Below are 18610 nucleotides of genomic sequence, written 5' to 3'. Positions count from 1 at the left end.
ATGTGATTTTATGTTGACGAAAATGCATTACACTGCTTCTCTGAACAGTATTCCCACTCAAAACATCCCGCCATCTATTCAAGTGTTGACAGCCCAAATGGTTAAACCATTAAACATATCAAGCATAGCCTATAGCATGAGAATATAGCATGAGAATCATTTACATTGTATTGTTTGACATGTCTGCTGGGTGATAAATTACTTAGCCATTTGAACTTTGATGATTAAATTCAGGATGATGAGATTTGATTCAGTATGATCAAAGGCGGGAATTGTGGGAAATGACATAAGCCACTGAGCCAGAGTGAATGTGCCAGACCACCAGGAGGGGGATATACAGTGTAACAGTATCCGCCAGTGTATCCGACTGAAATGTGTTCAGTTGTTTCTTCACCATTGGGCTTTACAGCACAGATAATCTTACCCTGCATGGAGTCATCTACAGGGAACCCATCCCTGAGAATCACAAGTGGTTGTGTAGGAAACATCATGCCAAATATGCCACACGTACACCATCAGGGAATGATTTGGTGGCCTCAGATGCAGGGCTCGAATGAGCACACCCCGCGCATAGCCTAACAAGGCGATACGTTGAAATAGCCTAGGCGCAAGTGGCGCTTTTGCGCAGTATATGCGCACGGTAGGCCTAGGCTTTACCTTGACACACGCACACAACAGACATAGATTTTTCATAGAAATTGATTACTTTTAATTCATTTCAACATATTATTGATTGTAATAGTCCATATCTTATTTCAGTTTCACAATACAAAGACATAGACTAAACGATTTAGTCTGTGCCATTCTCTAACTCATTTAAACCAGACCACCGTCTCAGATAGGCTATCCTCAGTGTCAAACACAATAATGCATGTAGTGTAACTTATACACAGGGGAAAACTGCCAGAAATGAATAAAGCCAGCCAAACTATGTTCTAGTAGGCTAATTAATAGACGAACAATTTTGGAGTTTGCACTGAGATATTGTCAGGTAGCCATTGAATATTCCGACATCAGAGATTGCTAACAGGTGTTTCAAAATAGCTGGGAACTTTCCGGAGCTAGGGTTAGAGGATAACTAGATCATCAGACAACACAATCGTTGTAGGCTGCATTATGGACCATAATTTATGGCTTTGTCAATCAACATAGAATAGGTGAAGCGCAAGTTCAACAGCAAACAGGACATTTCAGCACGTACCAAACCACGTAAACTAGCCCAATGAACGCAAATAGACAAAACACTCACATCAAAGCAGTGTGACTTCTTCAGATTTGCGAGTGCTGTCAAATCGATACGGTTGGCTCATATAGTCTAGTGGTGTGGTGGTGAAGTGTCATGCTGCGTTCAAGAGCGTAGTGTATAGGTCTACGTCCCGTGAGCCTATATTTTAATTTAACGTCTTTAATGGTAAGAGATCGCACAGGGATGGATAATGAGCGGTTGTTTAAGATTAAATTACAATGCCAAACACCTTCAGATATGAGAGACCCCCTCAGGTTTTTGACTTTGTTGCTTTCATGGGAGCCAGTCCTCACTCTATGGGAGCTCGGCTCCCTCTGGCTCCCACGTAATTCGAGCCCTGCTCAGATGAACACTGATGACAGCACATTCAATCAAATCCTTCATCACTTTATGTAATATGGGTGCTCTTACCTCAGAGTTAAGTGCAGATGGTAAGAAAATTGGCAATATATGTAAGCAATGGTAAAGACAGCCTAAGACCATATTAGACTGAGGCATGAGGGCTAATCTCAGATCAGTAGGAAAAAAAATAAACCCAGCAATGTCAATTTTTATATAGAAATGTATTACCTAATGGGACTAATTTTATTGTTTTGTTCATCAACTACAGTTAGCACATCTGTGAGTGGCATTTAAAATGAAAGTGGTAGTGAGCTGCCTGGTTTTACCACCCTCGGGGTTTCTAATAAAGGGTGCATATAAACTCAGCTTGATGGGTTCAGATGGTTCTGAGATCCAACAATCCTCCTCATTGGCAGTAAAGTTAAACCCAGTCGACCTCAAGCGCTGGCTCTGTCAAACTGCAACAACATATCTGCTAGGTCCACTAGCTAATGGTAACCTGAGGTCGCCAAATAACAATTATCATCCTCAGTCAGATAATAATTCGTTTTCAAAGTGTGATCTTAAAATGGCATCGAAACTAATCAATCTGTGCTTATAGTGTTTTCACTTCAAGAGATGTTTTAGTGATTTACCCCCTCCTTCCCTCCCACGCAGGTTGGACAAAACAGCAAGTTAAGGCCGAGTTGTGAGATGAATGACAAAGAGAAACAAGCCAGTCTCCCCTTAAAGCCTCTCAGTGCATTTAATACACTCTTCCCCTCTGCGGCGCGATTTCCCTCTTTTATCAACTAAAAGCTTAAGTGCATCTCATCAGAGAGAGACAGCGCTGGGCATCTGTCTCTGAGAATCCTCCTACCCCCCCCCCCCCCCTCCAACACACACACTCACACACACAGTACGTCTTTATCATGGGTCTGCATTGACATACACAGCCGTATGCCAGCCAGCCAGCAGCAGTCTTTTGAGGGATAGGCCGCTTGCTGGGAAGGGAGTAGGGGGTAACCGAGGGGGCATTATGTGGCAAATCACCCCGGGGGCCTGGAGAGCAGAGCTGTGCATTCGTCCGATCTGTTAGGACTCAGGAAAGGCTGTAAACAACCCGATGCCGAATCTGGTATTCATGTTTCCACGGAGGTCCCTTGTGGAATTCAGATTGGGTTGCCTTGGGAACGGCAGGATATTACACGGCCTCCTCATTGCCGTTGTGTTTGGAAGATATGATTCAGGCTCCCTATCATGAATGGCTGTTGGCTATTACTGATGCTTCCGAGAGCGGGGTGAGCATTTACAAGCATGTGCCGCATTGGAGCTCCCCGAGGGAGGCACAGGTCAACAAAGACTGAAAGACAAATAGACTGGTACACACGCACTCACATGCACACACATACACACTCACTCACTCACAAACACACAGGCACACACACACACTCACACAGACACATGCTCATAGCCATGAACACACACACATACACACACACTCACATGCAGGCACGTACACACTCACTTACTCACAAACACACAGGCACACACACACAGACACATGCTCACAGTCATGAACACACACACACACACAGACACATGCTCACAGCCATGTATACACACACACTCACATGCACGCACGTACACACTCACTCACTCACAAACAGACAGGCACACACTCACACACAGATACATACATATACACACACACACACACACGCACACACTTGCAAACCCACACCAAATCAAACAGAGCTGTCCACAGGAGAACCAACCCAGCCGCCACCCCACCCCCTGCCCCCCTCTCCACACCTCCACCCCCACTTCCTCTGGGTCCCCCATGTCAAACTCATGCATACGGCTCCTCTTGAAGCCACGAGCAGCTGTCCTGCGGGAAGTCCGTTTAAAATGCAGACTGGATACGGATGTTTTCCCCATCCCAATCCCTCTCAACACGCTGCCTCTGATGAGTTTGGTTGGAGGGTATGAGAGACAGAGAGAGACAGAGAGAAAGAGAGAGAGAGAAAGAGTGGAGAGGAGAGAGAAAGAGGGGTCACCAGAGGTGCTGAGGGAGGGGTTTTTAAAAAGACAAGGAGCCACACTCCTGCCTGCATCAGGGCCATGAAAGCGTTTTAAGGGAGGCAAATCAGCCCAATCAAACAGCATAAATCAGGCGGAGCCCACAGCTATGCAGGCGAACATAAGAGAATCACATTTACATAAGTGATGGAAGTCATGCTCCCACTTTGTTGCACTGATATGCAAATGTGGGTGTTAAAAAATGGGCATGCATGTGTGTGTGTGTCCATGTACAAGTGCATATGTGTGCACATATATTAGGTGTGTGAGAGGGTGAGTGTGTATGAGAGTGTGATGCATCTATGTATGTGTGTATGTGAGAGTATGCGGGTAACAATGCATGTGCGTATAAGAATGGGTGTGTATGTGTGTTTGTGTGTGTGTATTTGTGTGAGCTGTTTGTTTTCCCACTGGCTGGTCAGATCCTCAAGGTTGTAAATGATGTTAAATGGAGCGTGGAACAGCAGTTGCGACACAGCCAGAGAGGAGGTATGCAAAAAAAGAGAATGAGTGTGCAAGAGGAGTGGAGGGATGACGATAGAGAGAGGGGGAAAGATGGAGGAATCAAGGGGGGGTGCAGGAACAAAGGTTAATAGCTGCAGCACACTCGATGTAAACAAGTTGTCTGTCTGACTGGAACCCTGTGAATCACTGTGAACCTGAACAGAATGCATTGCCTTACCATACACATCTCATTGCTCATATAAGTAATTCCATACAAAAAGTTCCATACATAGTTAATGACACTTGAAAAGGCATTTCACTATCAATGCTATGGCCATTCAGAAATGCATCTATTTGGTAGTTAAGCTATAGTCTGATCATTCAAGACCACCTACTCATCGGTTCAGCTCCAGAATCTGACTAAAGCACACCCAAAGCACTGATTTCAAATATAATACCCTGATTTACAAATATACAGCACTGACTATAAAGGATTATATACAGTACATTGTCAGGCCATAAATATTTATTCAAAAATTATGCAAAACATACAGGAAGAACACACACACAAACACACACACACACACACACACACACACACACACACACATACACACACAAACACAAGCATTCACAGGAAGACATTTTAGTTTTGAATGACATCAATTGACCTCTCACAATGCAATCAAATTAAACTAATACTTATACAAATTTGATTTCAAGACCATAACATTGCAATTCAAGGCATTATACTATCACAGAATACATTAGGCCTATGAGTTTCCATTTTAATTAACTTGTCATTATTTGTATAATGCTACCGCATAAATTCTTAAGTGCCAAATGAGTTGCTGCATGTAAATGTTCTGCCTTTATGTAAATGTTGCCTTTGTTTGACTTAGATGTGATTGGGGCCAAGACATTAACACTAGCTAACCATTTCAAGGAGTTATGCAGATCAGCCATAGCCTGGAAAATCCAGACCCTGGTAATCTAGAAAGATTAAGGGTCTGGCCATGAACAATGTAATGGCCAAACTCGAGGGGTGGCAACAAGCATGCATTTAAAAATCTCACTGCACGCAATTGGATAACACTAGACCATGTTTACTCTGAATGATTTCGGAATCAACGCAATCGGATAACACTACGACCAATATGTAGCCTACTGTCCTCCAACGTTGCAGCGCTGTCTTCATCAATTTAGCTGGTTCCCAGGAATGTGGGGTAAAAGTAACGTGCATCATTACTCATTGCCAGAGTGTCTTGCAGAGACAATTCCATTGTGCTTTCGTGAGAACTCTGGATTTCCAGGGTAGATCAGCCAAGCTGTTGGTTGGAGAGCTAGCTAATAACTCCAAGGGGAATTGAGGGCAGCATACAGTATCACTACACTGGGCCACCCCCACCTCCTCTCCCATCGCATCAGGTTACACCAAGAGATCAAATGGCTTAAGTTAAGTCTACGTGTAGCATGAAAACATTTATATGATTCAAAGGTATTTAGGAGACAATTATTGTCTGTATCAACATCTATTGATATTCACGTTACATTAACGTAGTCGAGGCAAATATACCTTATAAGTCTTTTAAGTACTCAGTGTACTGTAGCCTACTATTGAGCTAGATGACAGGTTAATCAATGGGCTAGCTATTAACTACATGATTTTGTTGTTAATTTTTGAATGTTTCAAATTCAATCCTCTTTACTGTAACTACAGACATGTAAATTCTAGTTATTCTAGTTGTCTAAATTGTAGACAAGTCATAAATACATTGGGTTAAGCCTAGTGTCACTGAAATCTAAAAACGGCCTACCATAAATATCACTACCACACTCTCTCGTTCGTTTACATACGTTCTCTTCCCCACATCACTGCTACCCACCGGCATCTGTGTTGGCACCCGTTCCAAGGCGTCCAGACTGCGCTGACCAGCCTGGCCCATAATGACAGATGGGGCCTGGGCAGCCAGTGCCTGGTCTTGGCACTCCTGGAGTGGGCCTCCCCTCACTGTAATGAAAACTAATGATGGGCCATTAGAGGGCCACAGCGAGCTCCACAAATATAGTCGCTCTAGCTCTCGAGAACACCGAAATACAACACTGCTCAGAGAGAGCACTCAGAGGAGACATCTACACTACGGCACAGTGCACTAGCACAACACCTCCAGAGAAGGAAGGAGGGAGGAAGGGATAGAGAGAGAGAGAATGAGAGAAATGTTTGATTTGAAAACAACTGTAAGGTCAATTAAATCAAATCAATCGCGTTGATGCTTGTGTCAACTCTGACATCACGTTTTCAAAACAATTAACACCTGTGTCTGAACAAAAGCACTCTTGCCAAAATGACACATTTTGCTTGCAAAAGGCTGTTACCCTCTCAAAACACTTAAAACATGCAGCAAAAGCTAATTTTGCCTTCAAACAACACATCCTGTCATTAAATCACTGTATGATTTCAATCAATCATTACATACTGGACAACAAAATGCGAAATATAGTTCTCAATACATTTCTGCTATGTCTGTTTCTGTTTCTTTCTCATTTTTCTGGTATCAGAAAAAACAGTGAAAAGACAAAATGTACTGAATAAAAAATAATACAAGACAATACTAGACAAGACAAATTTAATTGACCTACAACTTGTAATTTTTCATTGAAATAGACCTACACACCTTTTGTACTGTTTTCTTTACAGTACTACTTTCTCTAAATGTGCTGATGATTACTGATTGAAGAATTGTGCAAAGGAGTTTCATACAGGTGTATCAGAGATTCAGACTTATGCAAGGAATCTACCACCTGTGAAAAAGTTTTCCTTTTGTTTAGCACAGGGAAACCAATAGAGTTTGGGGTCTTTGAATGTGAACCCAATGAAAATGTGTGAACACATTCGCAAGAGATGACTTCTGCTGTGCAAAGGTGTTCATGAAGACCAAGTGGATCCCAGTTTCTTTAAGCAGGTCAAAGCAATCGAGAAAAACTATAATTGCCTTCTTTACCCAGCATTTCTTCTCCAGCTGAGCCAAACAGAAGATGCACTCCAGGCGAAAGTGCACTATTCTTGCTTCCACTATAGATCTAAATATCTATCACGTCTAGAACTGGTTTTTAGTTTTGTGAGATGTGAAACTTCTGTAAGAATTGGGTAGGTCTATCTGTACATCTGTGTGTGTGTGTGTGTGTGTGTGTGTGTGCGTGTGTGTGTGTGTGCGTGTGTGTGTGGGTGAAATGAGGTATTTTTAGAAGTGTCCTTTTAGTAGGGGTGTAAAGGTAAATATATTTGTACCAAACCGTTTAGGTACAAGATGTTAGGTTCAATACAGATGCATACCTAATGTGCCAAATGCAGTCTTTAACAGTAATCAACAGTAAGCCTTTTTGCTTGCAGACCATGTTTCAAATTCATGTTACCACACAAACATTAAGTAGCGGACCATATGTCAGTTAATGTAAGTCAATTACAGTAACGGCAAAAAACATTTGACACCTTTTCAAAATACTATTCCCATTGTGCATCAAAAATATTGTCAGTGAATTTTAGGTTAGCAGTACCTACAGGGTTATTGTACTGAAAATGAACTAAACCGTGACTTCAAAACCGAGGTACACACCGAACTGTGATTTTTGTATATCGTTATACCCTTTTAGAATATACTGTATGTGCATAACCGGCAATGGTGCTGTTGTTTCACACCTGTTCGTGCCTATTGTGGTCTGTGGTGGACAGACATGAGGCTACATAGTTCAACAAGATGAAAATGGATAATCACAATACATATTTGCCATATCCAATAATTCTTTTTGAGTTTCAGACAGTATCTTCACAGTGGCCCTATATTATTGTATGGACAACAACATGTGTTTGGTTCAGAGCACTGTAGATAACTTTGTAGGCAACCCACACAGAGCCGGTGAAGAGGTGACTCTCTCTCCCTCTCTCCAACCTCCCCGCTCTGTAACACACTACGATGTTAGCATCTCTAGGTGTTTTAGGTGTAATTTCATTGTGACCTTTTGCCTAAAATAAATGACAAATGTGTTAATTACGCAATCGTTCCCGTATATTCTTTCTAAAAGCTGCAGAAAAAGACAGAACATTTTGTCTTGTATGTTCAGCTATAAAACCTTTAATTTCCCCCATTTGAGTAATGCATTTCACCTTTACACATGTTTTATAAGAGCTTTTCAAGTGAACTGAACTGAGGAGGAGAGATGAAGAGAGAGAGGTACAGGAGAGACTTTTTCATGAACAGTAGATGGTGCAGAATCAGGACTAGTGCTGTCAGCATCAGAGGTATTAATGGTACACACAGTCACAACAGACCATTGAGAATACTAAAGGAACATGAATTATACATGCCCATAAATAAAATATGAACATTAAATTAATTTGTCTCACCATTTCATCCCCTTTGTTTATGACAAACATGTCTCCTGTCTATGAACGTGCCTTCACAGTAATACACAGGGTACTCCACATCTAAAGTGGGATTCTATGCACAACTGAGCCATTTTGTGATGTTGTTATGCAAGGGAACTGAGTGTTTAGTGGCTCACGTTGTAGCAGGAGAGTGCTGTTAGCATGTCATTAGGTGGCACTAATACATTGCTTGCTCTTTCATGTCAAGCGCGTACAGTGGTATGCATAGTCCCAGTAGGTGGGCTCTCTGGGACACTAACCCTCCAACAGCCTCTGGCTCCAGCACTTAAGCTGCAGGAGCTCGTGAGGCAGTGCTTAGGTGATATAAATATGTTGTAAGGCTGCACAGGTATCCTACAGGTGTGCAGCTATTAGAGCTCCCCCTGAATAAAAACAGCAGTGACCAGCATTTGATGGTTTGTTGGTATTTTCTTTTGCAATGCTAGTTTGTCCTATATGACTATGTTAAGTTATAACATTTGCTAACATGCACAGTTGTGTTCTGTGCATGTTAAACAGGCTCTACATATGCTGGTGACACTAAATACAACTGGACAGGTTATGGTCTATTCAGAATCTGCAAAATTCAGTTTTGTAAAACTTAGACCACAATGGCCTAGTTAGAGTGTTTTTTCTTGGCATAAAGCAATATAAAAGCAACATTGCCCAGTGAAATAAGCACAGATCAGCAAAAGGCTGATTCTAGTGCTGGAGTGTGTTGTTTCTCTGTGTTGCAGCATGGTATGTGGTAGCACAGTCTATCCCTCTGTCTGGGCTATGCGGGTGGGAGGCGAGATGTCTCATTGACATTACTGAAACTAATCTCCCTCTCCCAACACACACAGTTCCCGCCTCACCACTTTACATAAAGGGAAGTAATGTTCCAAAAAAGTGGCAATGCAGAGAAAGCAATGAAAGAATAAGTCAAGGGCTAGGAGATAGCATTGTGTCTGTGTGTGTGTCTCTCTCTCTCATTATGTGTGTGTGTGTTTGTGTGTGTGTGTGTGTGTGTGTGTGTGAGAACGCCGACAGGAAAAATGACGGCGGCTCACAATCCCATCATGCAAAAACACAAGCGCAGCAGCTAACAGAACATCGCCTTGATTCCGGCACTCTGTCACAGAGATTGGTGGACTGTTGTAAAAGTGTATCAAAAAGATGTGGCACGGCATTCATAACATCTCAGGAAATAAACTAGTTCTGGCGGGAAGGAGAAGACAAAGTGAGCAGCCAGGAATGGAGCTTTATGCAAATGACGAGAGCGCAGAATGCCTTGTGCGCTGTGGTTGCGTGGCTTGCAGAGATAAGTGTAAGTAGTCTGGGAAGCGGTTACCATGGGGATGCAGGTGTAGTGGAGGAGAGGAGGCTTACCTGTACAACTCGCTGCTGGACCGCTTGCTTCCTGCCCGGGGTCGACTGGACCTGGTCTCACCTGTCATGCTTATGTCTGCAATAAATGAATGAAGCGGTCAAAACAGAACAGTCTAGTCCTGTTGATCACTGAGTATCCTGTTTAGGTAAAAGTTGTGTGTGTGTGTGTGTGTGTTTGTATTTGTGTAAAAGTAGTGTCTATGTGGAGGTGGGCTACAGCAACTGTGTGAGAAAAGGTAGGAAGGTATGCAAGAATTGAGACCTAAAGGGGATAGACAAATGATGAGGAAGACAGACAATCAATGTTGGTGAAAAATGAGAGAGGGAAGAGACATTGATGGAGAAAGATAGAGCGAAAGAAACAGAAAAAAGAGGGGTAGCAGAGGAAGAGAGAGAGACGGAAAGAGAGGGACACAGCGGGTCCTGATAAATGAAGGCCTTTGGAGCCTAATTGCACTCCATCTGCCACTGTGAAATTAATTGCCTCCGACTCCCAAGTTTAATTCCTTCCCCCCTTTGGTACCTGCTAGTCATGACAGAATGCCCATCTACCCACCTTGCCCACCCAAACCCTTAGTTGTCTCTCTATTGCTTTCTCTGACCCACCCCCAATCTTCATCTGTATCCAGCATCTTCGCAAAGCTCATCGGACATTCTCCAAGTCTCCTTCACTGGCTTCTTTTTCCACCTCTCTCATTCACGTGGCTCCTCTTGTTCCCTCACTATGTGTTGCGGCCATGTTTGCTAGCAAGTGAACAGATCGTGTTGGGGAGAGCAGGGCGCATACAGATGAAGGTTCGAGCTCTGCCTTAAAGGAAAATTCTGGTATTTAGCACTTTGAGTCCCTTTTCTGATTTGTTTTGGATGAACTAGAGTGGTGGACACCGAAATCTTGACAATTGGTCCTGTCTCGACTTTTCTGACTCGTTTTGAATTGCCTTTGACTAGTCAGAGTGGCTGCCTACAGGCATGCTCAAACATGTCCTAAAACAACCCTTAACGTTCGTTTTCAAAACTGTGCAACTCACCGAGTGGCAGTGTTGTAATCAAGTGTTCAAGTCCAAGTCAAGTCCAAGTCATTAAAAAAAAAATTCCACGTCGAGTCCGAGTCGAGTACCTATTGATCAACTCGAGTCCAAGTCCAGCACTAAGGTAAGCATAGCCTACATGTCGTTCCATTTTTTCCCATTGCAGATAAAAATCCTTAAAAGCAAAACGGACAATCTTCTGTCTCCAAGCAGGGGTGGCATCACTTGTGTGAAAGTAGTATTGCCAAATTTCTTGCCAAACCCAATGTGTTGTATTTATTATATCGGAGAGAATGCCATTATATAGCCATACCATAGCCTATAGGCCTACTCATAATAAATACCATAGCCTATAGGCCTACTCATACTTCTGCCTTAAAGGCACAAAAGGAAGGTCGTGCCTTCTGCCATTTTTGTTTATGGAGAAAAAATTTTGAATGCAAAATAAGGAAGTTTACAACATATTCAAGTGAGCTGTTATCAGGGTTTTCATAATAAAACAAAACACCTTTTATAGTTAGAGAGTAGGAGTCAAAAAGATGCCTGGATAAGTTGTTGATAAACAATGTGGTTTCCTTACAATAAAAAAAAAGGTGTTGCAGTGTTTCATCCTCATTACCACAAAAAGAACAAATAGCACTGACATCTGCATATTTAGCTATGATAACATTCACTGGATATACCTTATGAAGAATTCTGAAGTGAACTTCCTTAATTTTATTAGTGATACAATATTTATAAGGTAAAAGCCAAGCTTTATGCCAGTTGATGTCCTGAACAACAGATTGCCAATAGAACTTGCCCCTTGGTGTAATTCTATAGGGCCCGTTTGGTAGCTTCTTTCTGACTCCCGTGACCTGAACATTGGCTACCTGCAACTGCATAATGTTATCACTTCACTGACACAATGGAGACATATTTCACGTCAACAATGGAGATGAAAACTAGCTTTCGGTTAACGGAGATGCAGATCATCTGCCTAATTAATTTCTTTGCGCAACAGGCCACATTCTACGTTCATTTCAGCGAGATGAGTGAAATAAATGTTTTTTAAGCTGCCATCGCCATAGGCTACTATTTGCTATGATATTCACCTGTTAGAAATAGAACAAGTTGCTATTTCCTTTTTTTTGTGCAGTGGATTAGGCTATCAAATCGCTTGTTTGAACAGTTCATTAATCCACTTCATTCGTGGTTTATAGTTGTTTCTGGCCTACCCACGAGAGGTTCAGTTTGTCAGTTTCACTTTCGCAGACACGTAGTCCTACACTGACACTCTACATGGACACTCTACTATAGGCAATTTAATGTTATGCTTCTAAATTTTATGACACCAAAATTAAGAAGTATGCTATACCTTCATCGGGAAAACTTTTAGTTTATTTTTCTTTCGATCCGATAATAGCCTGCTGCAAATTAACAGACAGAAGCACGGCAGGACACGCCACAAATGAAAATGAATGAATGGAACCTCGCTTCTCGCATCAGTCAGGAAAAACACTGTTCACCAAGTCACGATGATCAGCTATCCAGCTGCAGTGTGTGATGTTTAGCCTAGGCTGAGTGTAATCTTAGGTAATCATGTCATGTATGAGAATTAAAGGAATTATCTGGAGTAAAATGCACTTTAGATCGATTTACGGATGATTGGGAGTACATACGTTGAGTTGACATCCAAATCATGTCATTCGGATGTGTTTTGAGAAAGTTCGATGTTACCGTTTTTAGTCAAAGCTCGTTAGCGTGGAAGTGAGAAGGGCATATTATTTCGTCGCTACAAAACGCTATTTTTATACCTCTTCTACAGTTCCAAACAACATTGCACTTACGTGGTAGTGAGTAGAGGGTCCCTAAAGCCAAACCGAAGTATCCCGAGGTCTTTATGTGGTCGGTAAGAGAGTCCAGAATGAATTTCATCAAGCCAGTACCTTTCCGGAAATGTTGCCATCTTTGCTGCCATCTTTAGGGGAAAGTCCGTAGGAGTCTATTACCAAGTGTGCTCTGGAAATTCACAATTTCGTCGCCGTTTAAAAAAAAAAAAAAAAAAACATAGTCCAGTCCATACAACTTCATTTCAATTTCAAAAGAAATACTGGACTATGTTTTTTTTTTTTTTTAAACGGCGACAGAGCACACTTGGCAATAGACTCCTACGGACTTTCCCCTAAAGATGGCAGCAAAGATGCCAACATTTCCGAATTAAAGACCTCGGGATACTTCGGTTTGGCTTTAGGGACCCTCTACTCACTACCACGTAAGTGCAATGTTGTTTGGAACTGTAGAAGAGGTATAAAAATAGCGTTTTGAAGCGGCGAAATAATATGCCCCTTCTTACTTCCACGCTAACGAGCTTTGACTAAAAACGGTAACATCAAACTTTCTCAAAACACATCCGAATGACATGATTTGGATGTCAACTCAACGTATCTACTCCCAATCATCCGTAAATCGATCTAAAGTGCATTTTACTCCGGATAATTCCTTTAATATTGCCTGGCAATACTACATTGAAATGGCGGTGGCCATGTTATGTCTCCAGGCATTTTGGTGTTAAAGTTAACGTTAGTTTGCTTTGCATGTGAACATGACGTGACTTGCGATGTATGACACGAAGCAGTAGCCTAACATTCCCTTGCACTAAAATTAGTATTACATATAGCAAATTATAGCCTAATGACATACTACAATTATAGCCTTATGATATATTACAAAAAAAAGTCGAGTCCTCGACGAGTCATCTCGAGTACGAATGCCGAGTCCAAGTTCGAGTCATTAGGTTATTTTTTCACTAACGGGGTAATCTAACTAATTACTTTTCCCGTCGTTACAACGCCGTTAACGTTACTGGACGTTAAATGCGGTGCGTTACTATGCATTGATTGAATAAACTGTGTAATCCGATCGCACCCTGGCTCACAGCTAGTGAGGAGGTGGGTTAATAACGACGTAAGCGATTATGATTGGCTAAGGCAGAGTCATGTTTTATGATAGTCAATCAGAGCCAGTGTTTTTACACACTTGCCACACACACACATGCAACAGCTAAAATAGAGATTCGACGAAACAGCAGAGGTCAGGAGCAATCCGAAAAGTTGGCATTTTCAAGGTGGAGATATAAGCACTACTTCAAATTCATCAAGGCAAGAACGTGCATGTAATGTGTAGCCTACATTATGTCCAGGAGCGAAGACTTTGTCGACATCCGTTGTAAGCAACTCTAATTTAATGAAGCATCTCACACACGCATCTAAAGCTAGTGGCCAAAAACACCGATACCTCCACCACAGATGATAGCTCGTCATCCACTAGCAAAGAAGGACTCGGAGCAACGTCCTCCAAGCAGCAAAAGCTAGATCTTTCTGCCTCACAACAAAAACCTATGACACAGGCTGAAGTCAACCGTAGGTCTGTCGATGTGCAATATCTTGAATTTCCCCTTGGGGATCAATAAAGTATCTATCTATCTATCTGTCTAATAAATATCTAGTTATGTAGCCTACAAACACCTGTCTGTTCTACTCATTTCAACTGGCTGCTCAAAACTGCTCAAAAAATCCAAATTCTTTGACATATCGCAACTTTTTTTATTGTAACAGTAACGCAAATAGTTACTTTCCCTGGTAACGAGTTACTCTTATCATAGAGTAATTCAGTTACTAACTCAGTTACTTTTTGGAACAAGTAGTGAGTAACTATAACTAATTACTTTTTTAAAGTAACGTTCTCAACACTGAATTTAGCTAATGACACTGAGTCTCGGACTCGAGTACTACAACACTGCCGAGTGGTTAGTGGTGTTCGTTGATGTTCCAAAACAAGCAGCGTAGCGAAATACAGTTTCTGACGTGTTTTATTTGGCATTTTGTAAAATCCCATTGATTTCTGTTGGAAGACTCATTGCACATTGATATTACTGCGCCACCGTCTATGCTTCAGACTCAAATATTGAGCGGAAGTTTATACACGGTTGTGAGGTGTCTGAAAAAATAGTTACACAATAGCAAATAAGACGGCTGGAAATCATACATTGCGCCGATATATTTGATTTTAATAATCAACGAACACCACTAACCACTCAGTGATTTGCACAGTTTTGAAAACGAACGTTATGGGTTGTTTTAGGACATGTTTGAGCATGCCTGTGAGCAGCCACTCTGACTAGTCAAAGGTGATTCAAAACGAGACAGAAAAGTCGAGACAGGACCAATCGTCAAAATTGTCCACCACTCTAGTTCATCCAAAACAAGCCAGAAAAGGGACTCAAAGTGCTAAAAACCGGTCTGGCGAGGCGGCGCTGAGTAGCCCTTTGAGGTGTTGTCTGACAGAGCTCAGGTGGGTCCCCTGGCTGATGGGAACAAAAGTGGAAATCTGCACGCTGGCCCCCCTGGCTGTCTGCTCTCCAGTATTAGCATTCATCGAGCTCCTGTGAAGCTGCAGCCAGGTAATGTCTGGCTCAGAGGGAGATTTACCTGCCTCATGTTATTTTACCTGTCGCCTTGCTTGTGGTTCACTAGTGACTCTGACTGGCTCTTACTCACTGACGCTTTTTAGAGAGAGAGGGAGAGCAACCGAAAGTAATAAAATACATCCTCACAAAGTGCGGGTGCAAACTCGCGAGCACTTCTAAAAGAGTGGTGTGTTTTCACTGTCACTTCCAATCGCCTTGACTTTTTAGAACGCAGTTATACATGTTTAAGGAATTTGACGACGCGCATACTGTTTTTCATTGTCACTGCTGCTGTGTGCTCAGTTTAATTGAATCACACACAGGCTGTCAGATATTGTGTCAGCAGCTGCTTCGCCCAGGCGCTGGCAGAGTTTTGCAGAGTTATGAGCATGAAAAGACATGGCCCTTGCAGACAGGGGGCCGGAGCTGGCATGGCCTTGATGGTGCTTTGCTCTGTGGAGGACCATGAGAGAGCTGGAGGAAATGGCAGCTGGGTAACTGGCAGAAATGAATTGAGTCATGGGATGGGAACAGCGGCTGAAATCTGCCAAGTGCCAGGGTACAATTAATGTTATTTTTCAAAAAGAGAGAGAAAAAAAGAAAAAGGCAAGGGATCTGGTTTCAGCAGCCTGACAAGCTGTAGTCTGAAGGTGAACTAATTGGGGGTTATTAAATGAAGAGAGCATCCACAATCATGCTCTTCTATTTTAAGAGCCAAGCAAGGTTAGACATCTCCAGATGCACTGGAGGATTTAATATATAAACACATAAGAACATTATATCTGAAAAGCTGTGGAGTACTCTCTTTCAGTTTCTCCATATTTTTCCATCACTCTGTGCCATGTTTCTGGCTCAGTGGCTCTTGGCTCAACCTCACAAGACCACAACTCTCCTGGAGACGCCTGGTGGCTCACGTCCAGATAAACACAACTGACTCAACCGCTCAGAGCTCTGCAGATCATCTGCCCAGTCACATATCTGAGGTGTTTTGTTAAAGCTGCATAAAGCTGGCTGTCCGCACCCTCTTGGATCTGCGAAATACTCAAGTCCAGTCTCCAAATGGGGAGGGAGGGGGAGTTTTTGGCAGTGACGAGCAGTAACTCTAGTCTTTGCGTCGGAGAGGGCCACGCAGGGCGGCTTAGGCCGTGCAATTTCCTGTTGAATCCGAGCAGCAGATCTGCAGGCTTGCTCTGCTCCTCCCTCCTCAGATCCACTCCGAGGCCGACAGCTAGTTTTCCACCTCCTCACACCGTGCCCAGTGAATATCAATATCAGATACAGAGCACATGGGGAGTTGGGAAGGGGGGGGGGGGGGGTCGTTGCTGCATGCAGACCTGAAGGATGCCTTGGTTAACAGCAGTGGAGTGGGAGAGAGCTTTGGTGGTAGCCCAACTCATCACCTATTGACTCGCGACGTGGCGGTATCGACGGGGTGGCTCCGCTGCTAATTCGGCGCGGACGGCCGGACGCGCTGGAAGGGGATAAGCCAATTCATTTGCTTTTGTTTTGGATTGATTCGGTACGTCTCAGCGATTCCTGTGCTCTCAGCAAACCATCTCGGGAGTCAGTCAGCTTTCATAAACAGTAATGGCCGTCAAACCGAGTCCGGAGGCGCCGTATGCCGCAGCGCTGTCACTGTCCATCAGGGCCACACTTACGCATCCCTCTGCCTGGCCTGTCCAGCTGGGGGTCTTCACTGGTGCGCCTCTCTCTGCACTTAGGAGCACCCGTGGCGCCGAGGGGGTCAAAGGGAGTTGATTAAAAGCATGTATGGCATGCTAACATTTCAGCAAGCTCCACCTCACACGCAGCACTTGAAACATGGTGTAAAAGACACTTTTCGAGAGGTGGTGGAGGCCAACCACAAATAAACTGACATTTACAGTACACATGAAGCTTTTAGCAGGAAAGGTTGACTATTCCATGTGGAGGCTGAGCAACATTGGTTCTATGTGGGATTTGTCAGAAGTTGTCACCTACAGGCATATCTAATGTGCACTCCTCCAAAGTGCTATCACAACATCAGCACCTCATTTGACAGTTTCTCCAGTGTTAGAGAAGGTAAGCAGATATGCATGCTTAAGTCACCTATTTGGGCAGGACTCATTTAGTATTTGGGCTACAAACATTTCTTACACGTCTACTTTTTGAAACCCTCTTATTCTGGAATATTCCAGAGACAAAAGATTAAATGGTTGCGTGAGCACACACTCCATCTGGATGCACCTCTTAAGCCCGTGTTCTTGTTCAGCACATACTGCACTTGTTTTCTACTCCAGTCCTGGGGCGTCTCTGGTGCCAGCCATTTAGAAAATATTTTGTGTACGAGAAAAAGATTTCGTACTGAAGTACTGTTGCAGTGCTCTCAAGGGCGGTTGGAGATTTGGGGTCGGAGGGGTCGGGGGTAACGTTTGGGTGCTGCATATGGAGGGCTGAGTGGAGAGCTGGCAATCTGTGATGCTTGCTCATGCACAGGCTCTCCGCCGGAGAAAGTGCAGCACACCTGTCCTCTGCAGATGTCAGGGGGGAAGAAAAAGCCCTGGAGGCTTCCTCTCTCAGGAAGCTAATCTAACACGACACCATTCGGGCGCTTGGAATGGCCTTGTTATTGTTGTAGTTATTTTTTTGGCCATATCATTTTAGTCAAAAGAATGTTCTTTATAACAGACATTATTTAAGTGCATGCTCAGACTTGTCTGAGCCGGGAGGGCTGTTGCGGGAAACTGGAGCACAGAATGTAATTGCTGCCTGTTACGGACGAAGCTGTCAGGTCCACTCTATGCAGAGGTCCCCAGCTGAAGGAAGGGCACATGGGAAGGGCCAGTGGCCATGGCCAGTTGCCAGATGAAAATCCCATTGTGATGGATACAAGCAGGCGGGGTGATTACTGTACTTTATTTATCTGCTTCTGCCTGCTCGTCACACGTAGACAAAAGGTATAGTTACCTGGTAACCACAAGCATAATATTCTAATGCATAGACAGATACATATATCATAAGAACTTTCAAAATATGAATAATAGTCACATATTCCTACAATTTTCTCATCTTTAAGAGATGCTGTTACTTTAAAGTGAGCAAAGTGCTTTGTGCTGTTTCTAGTCATTGTCTCCTCACTTTTATAAATGAGTCACATTTTCAGGCATTTTCAAACCACTTGTGAAGTAATAGCTTTGGTCATCTCCAACTAACCTCCTCTGCAGTGATTACAATTAGACACATTGTAAGCGTATCTACAGTCCTCACTG

The 18610-nt window shown here is 43.1% G+C and overlaps 1 protein-coding gene across 4 annotated transcripts in view; it reads right to left on the bottom strand.

Moving 5' to 3' along the window:
• Positions 1–18610, bottom strand: part of si:dkey-234i14.2 (RNA-binding Raly-like protein) — a 41699-nt gene that overhangs the window by 22714 nt on the left and 375 nt on the right. For all 4 annotated transcript variants that reach the window (XM_042111059.1, XM_042111063.1, XM_042111061.1 and 1 more), the window contains exon 2: positions 9888–9963. In XM_042111059.1, the coding sequence (XP_041966993.1) occupies positions 9888–9963 (76 nt within the window). The remainder of the gene's footprint in view (positions 1–9887; positions 9964–18610) is intronic.

The sequence above is a fragment of the Alosa sapidissima genome, chromosome 11, assembly GCF_018492685.1.
Source record: "Alosa sapidissima isolate fAloSap1 chromosome 11, fAloSap1.pri, whole genome shotgun sequence".
Classification (NCBI taxonomy): Eukaryota; Metazoa; Chordata; class Actinopteri; order Clupeiformes; family Clupeidae; genus Alosa; species Alosa sapidissima.
The sequence above is the reverse complement of the archived record's forward strand: the minus strand, read 5'-3'. Positions and strand labels throughout refer to the sequence as shown.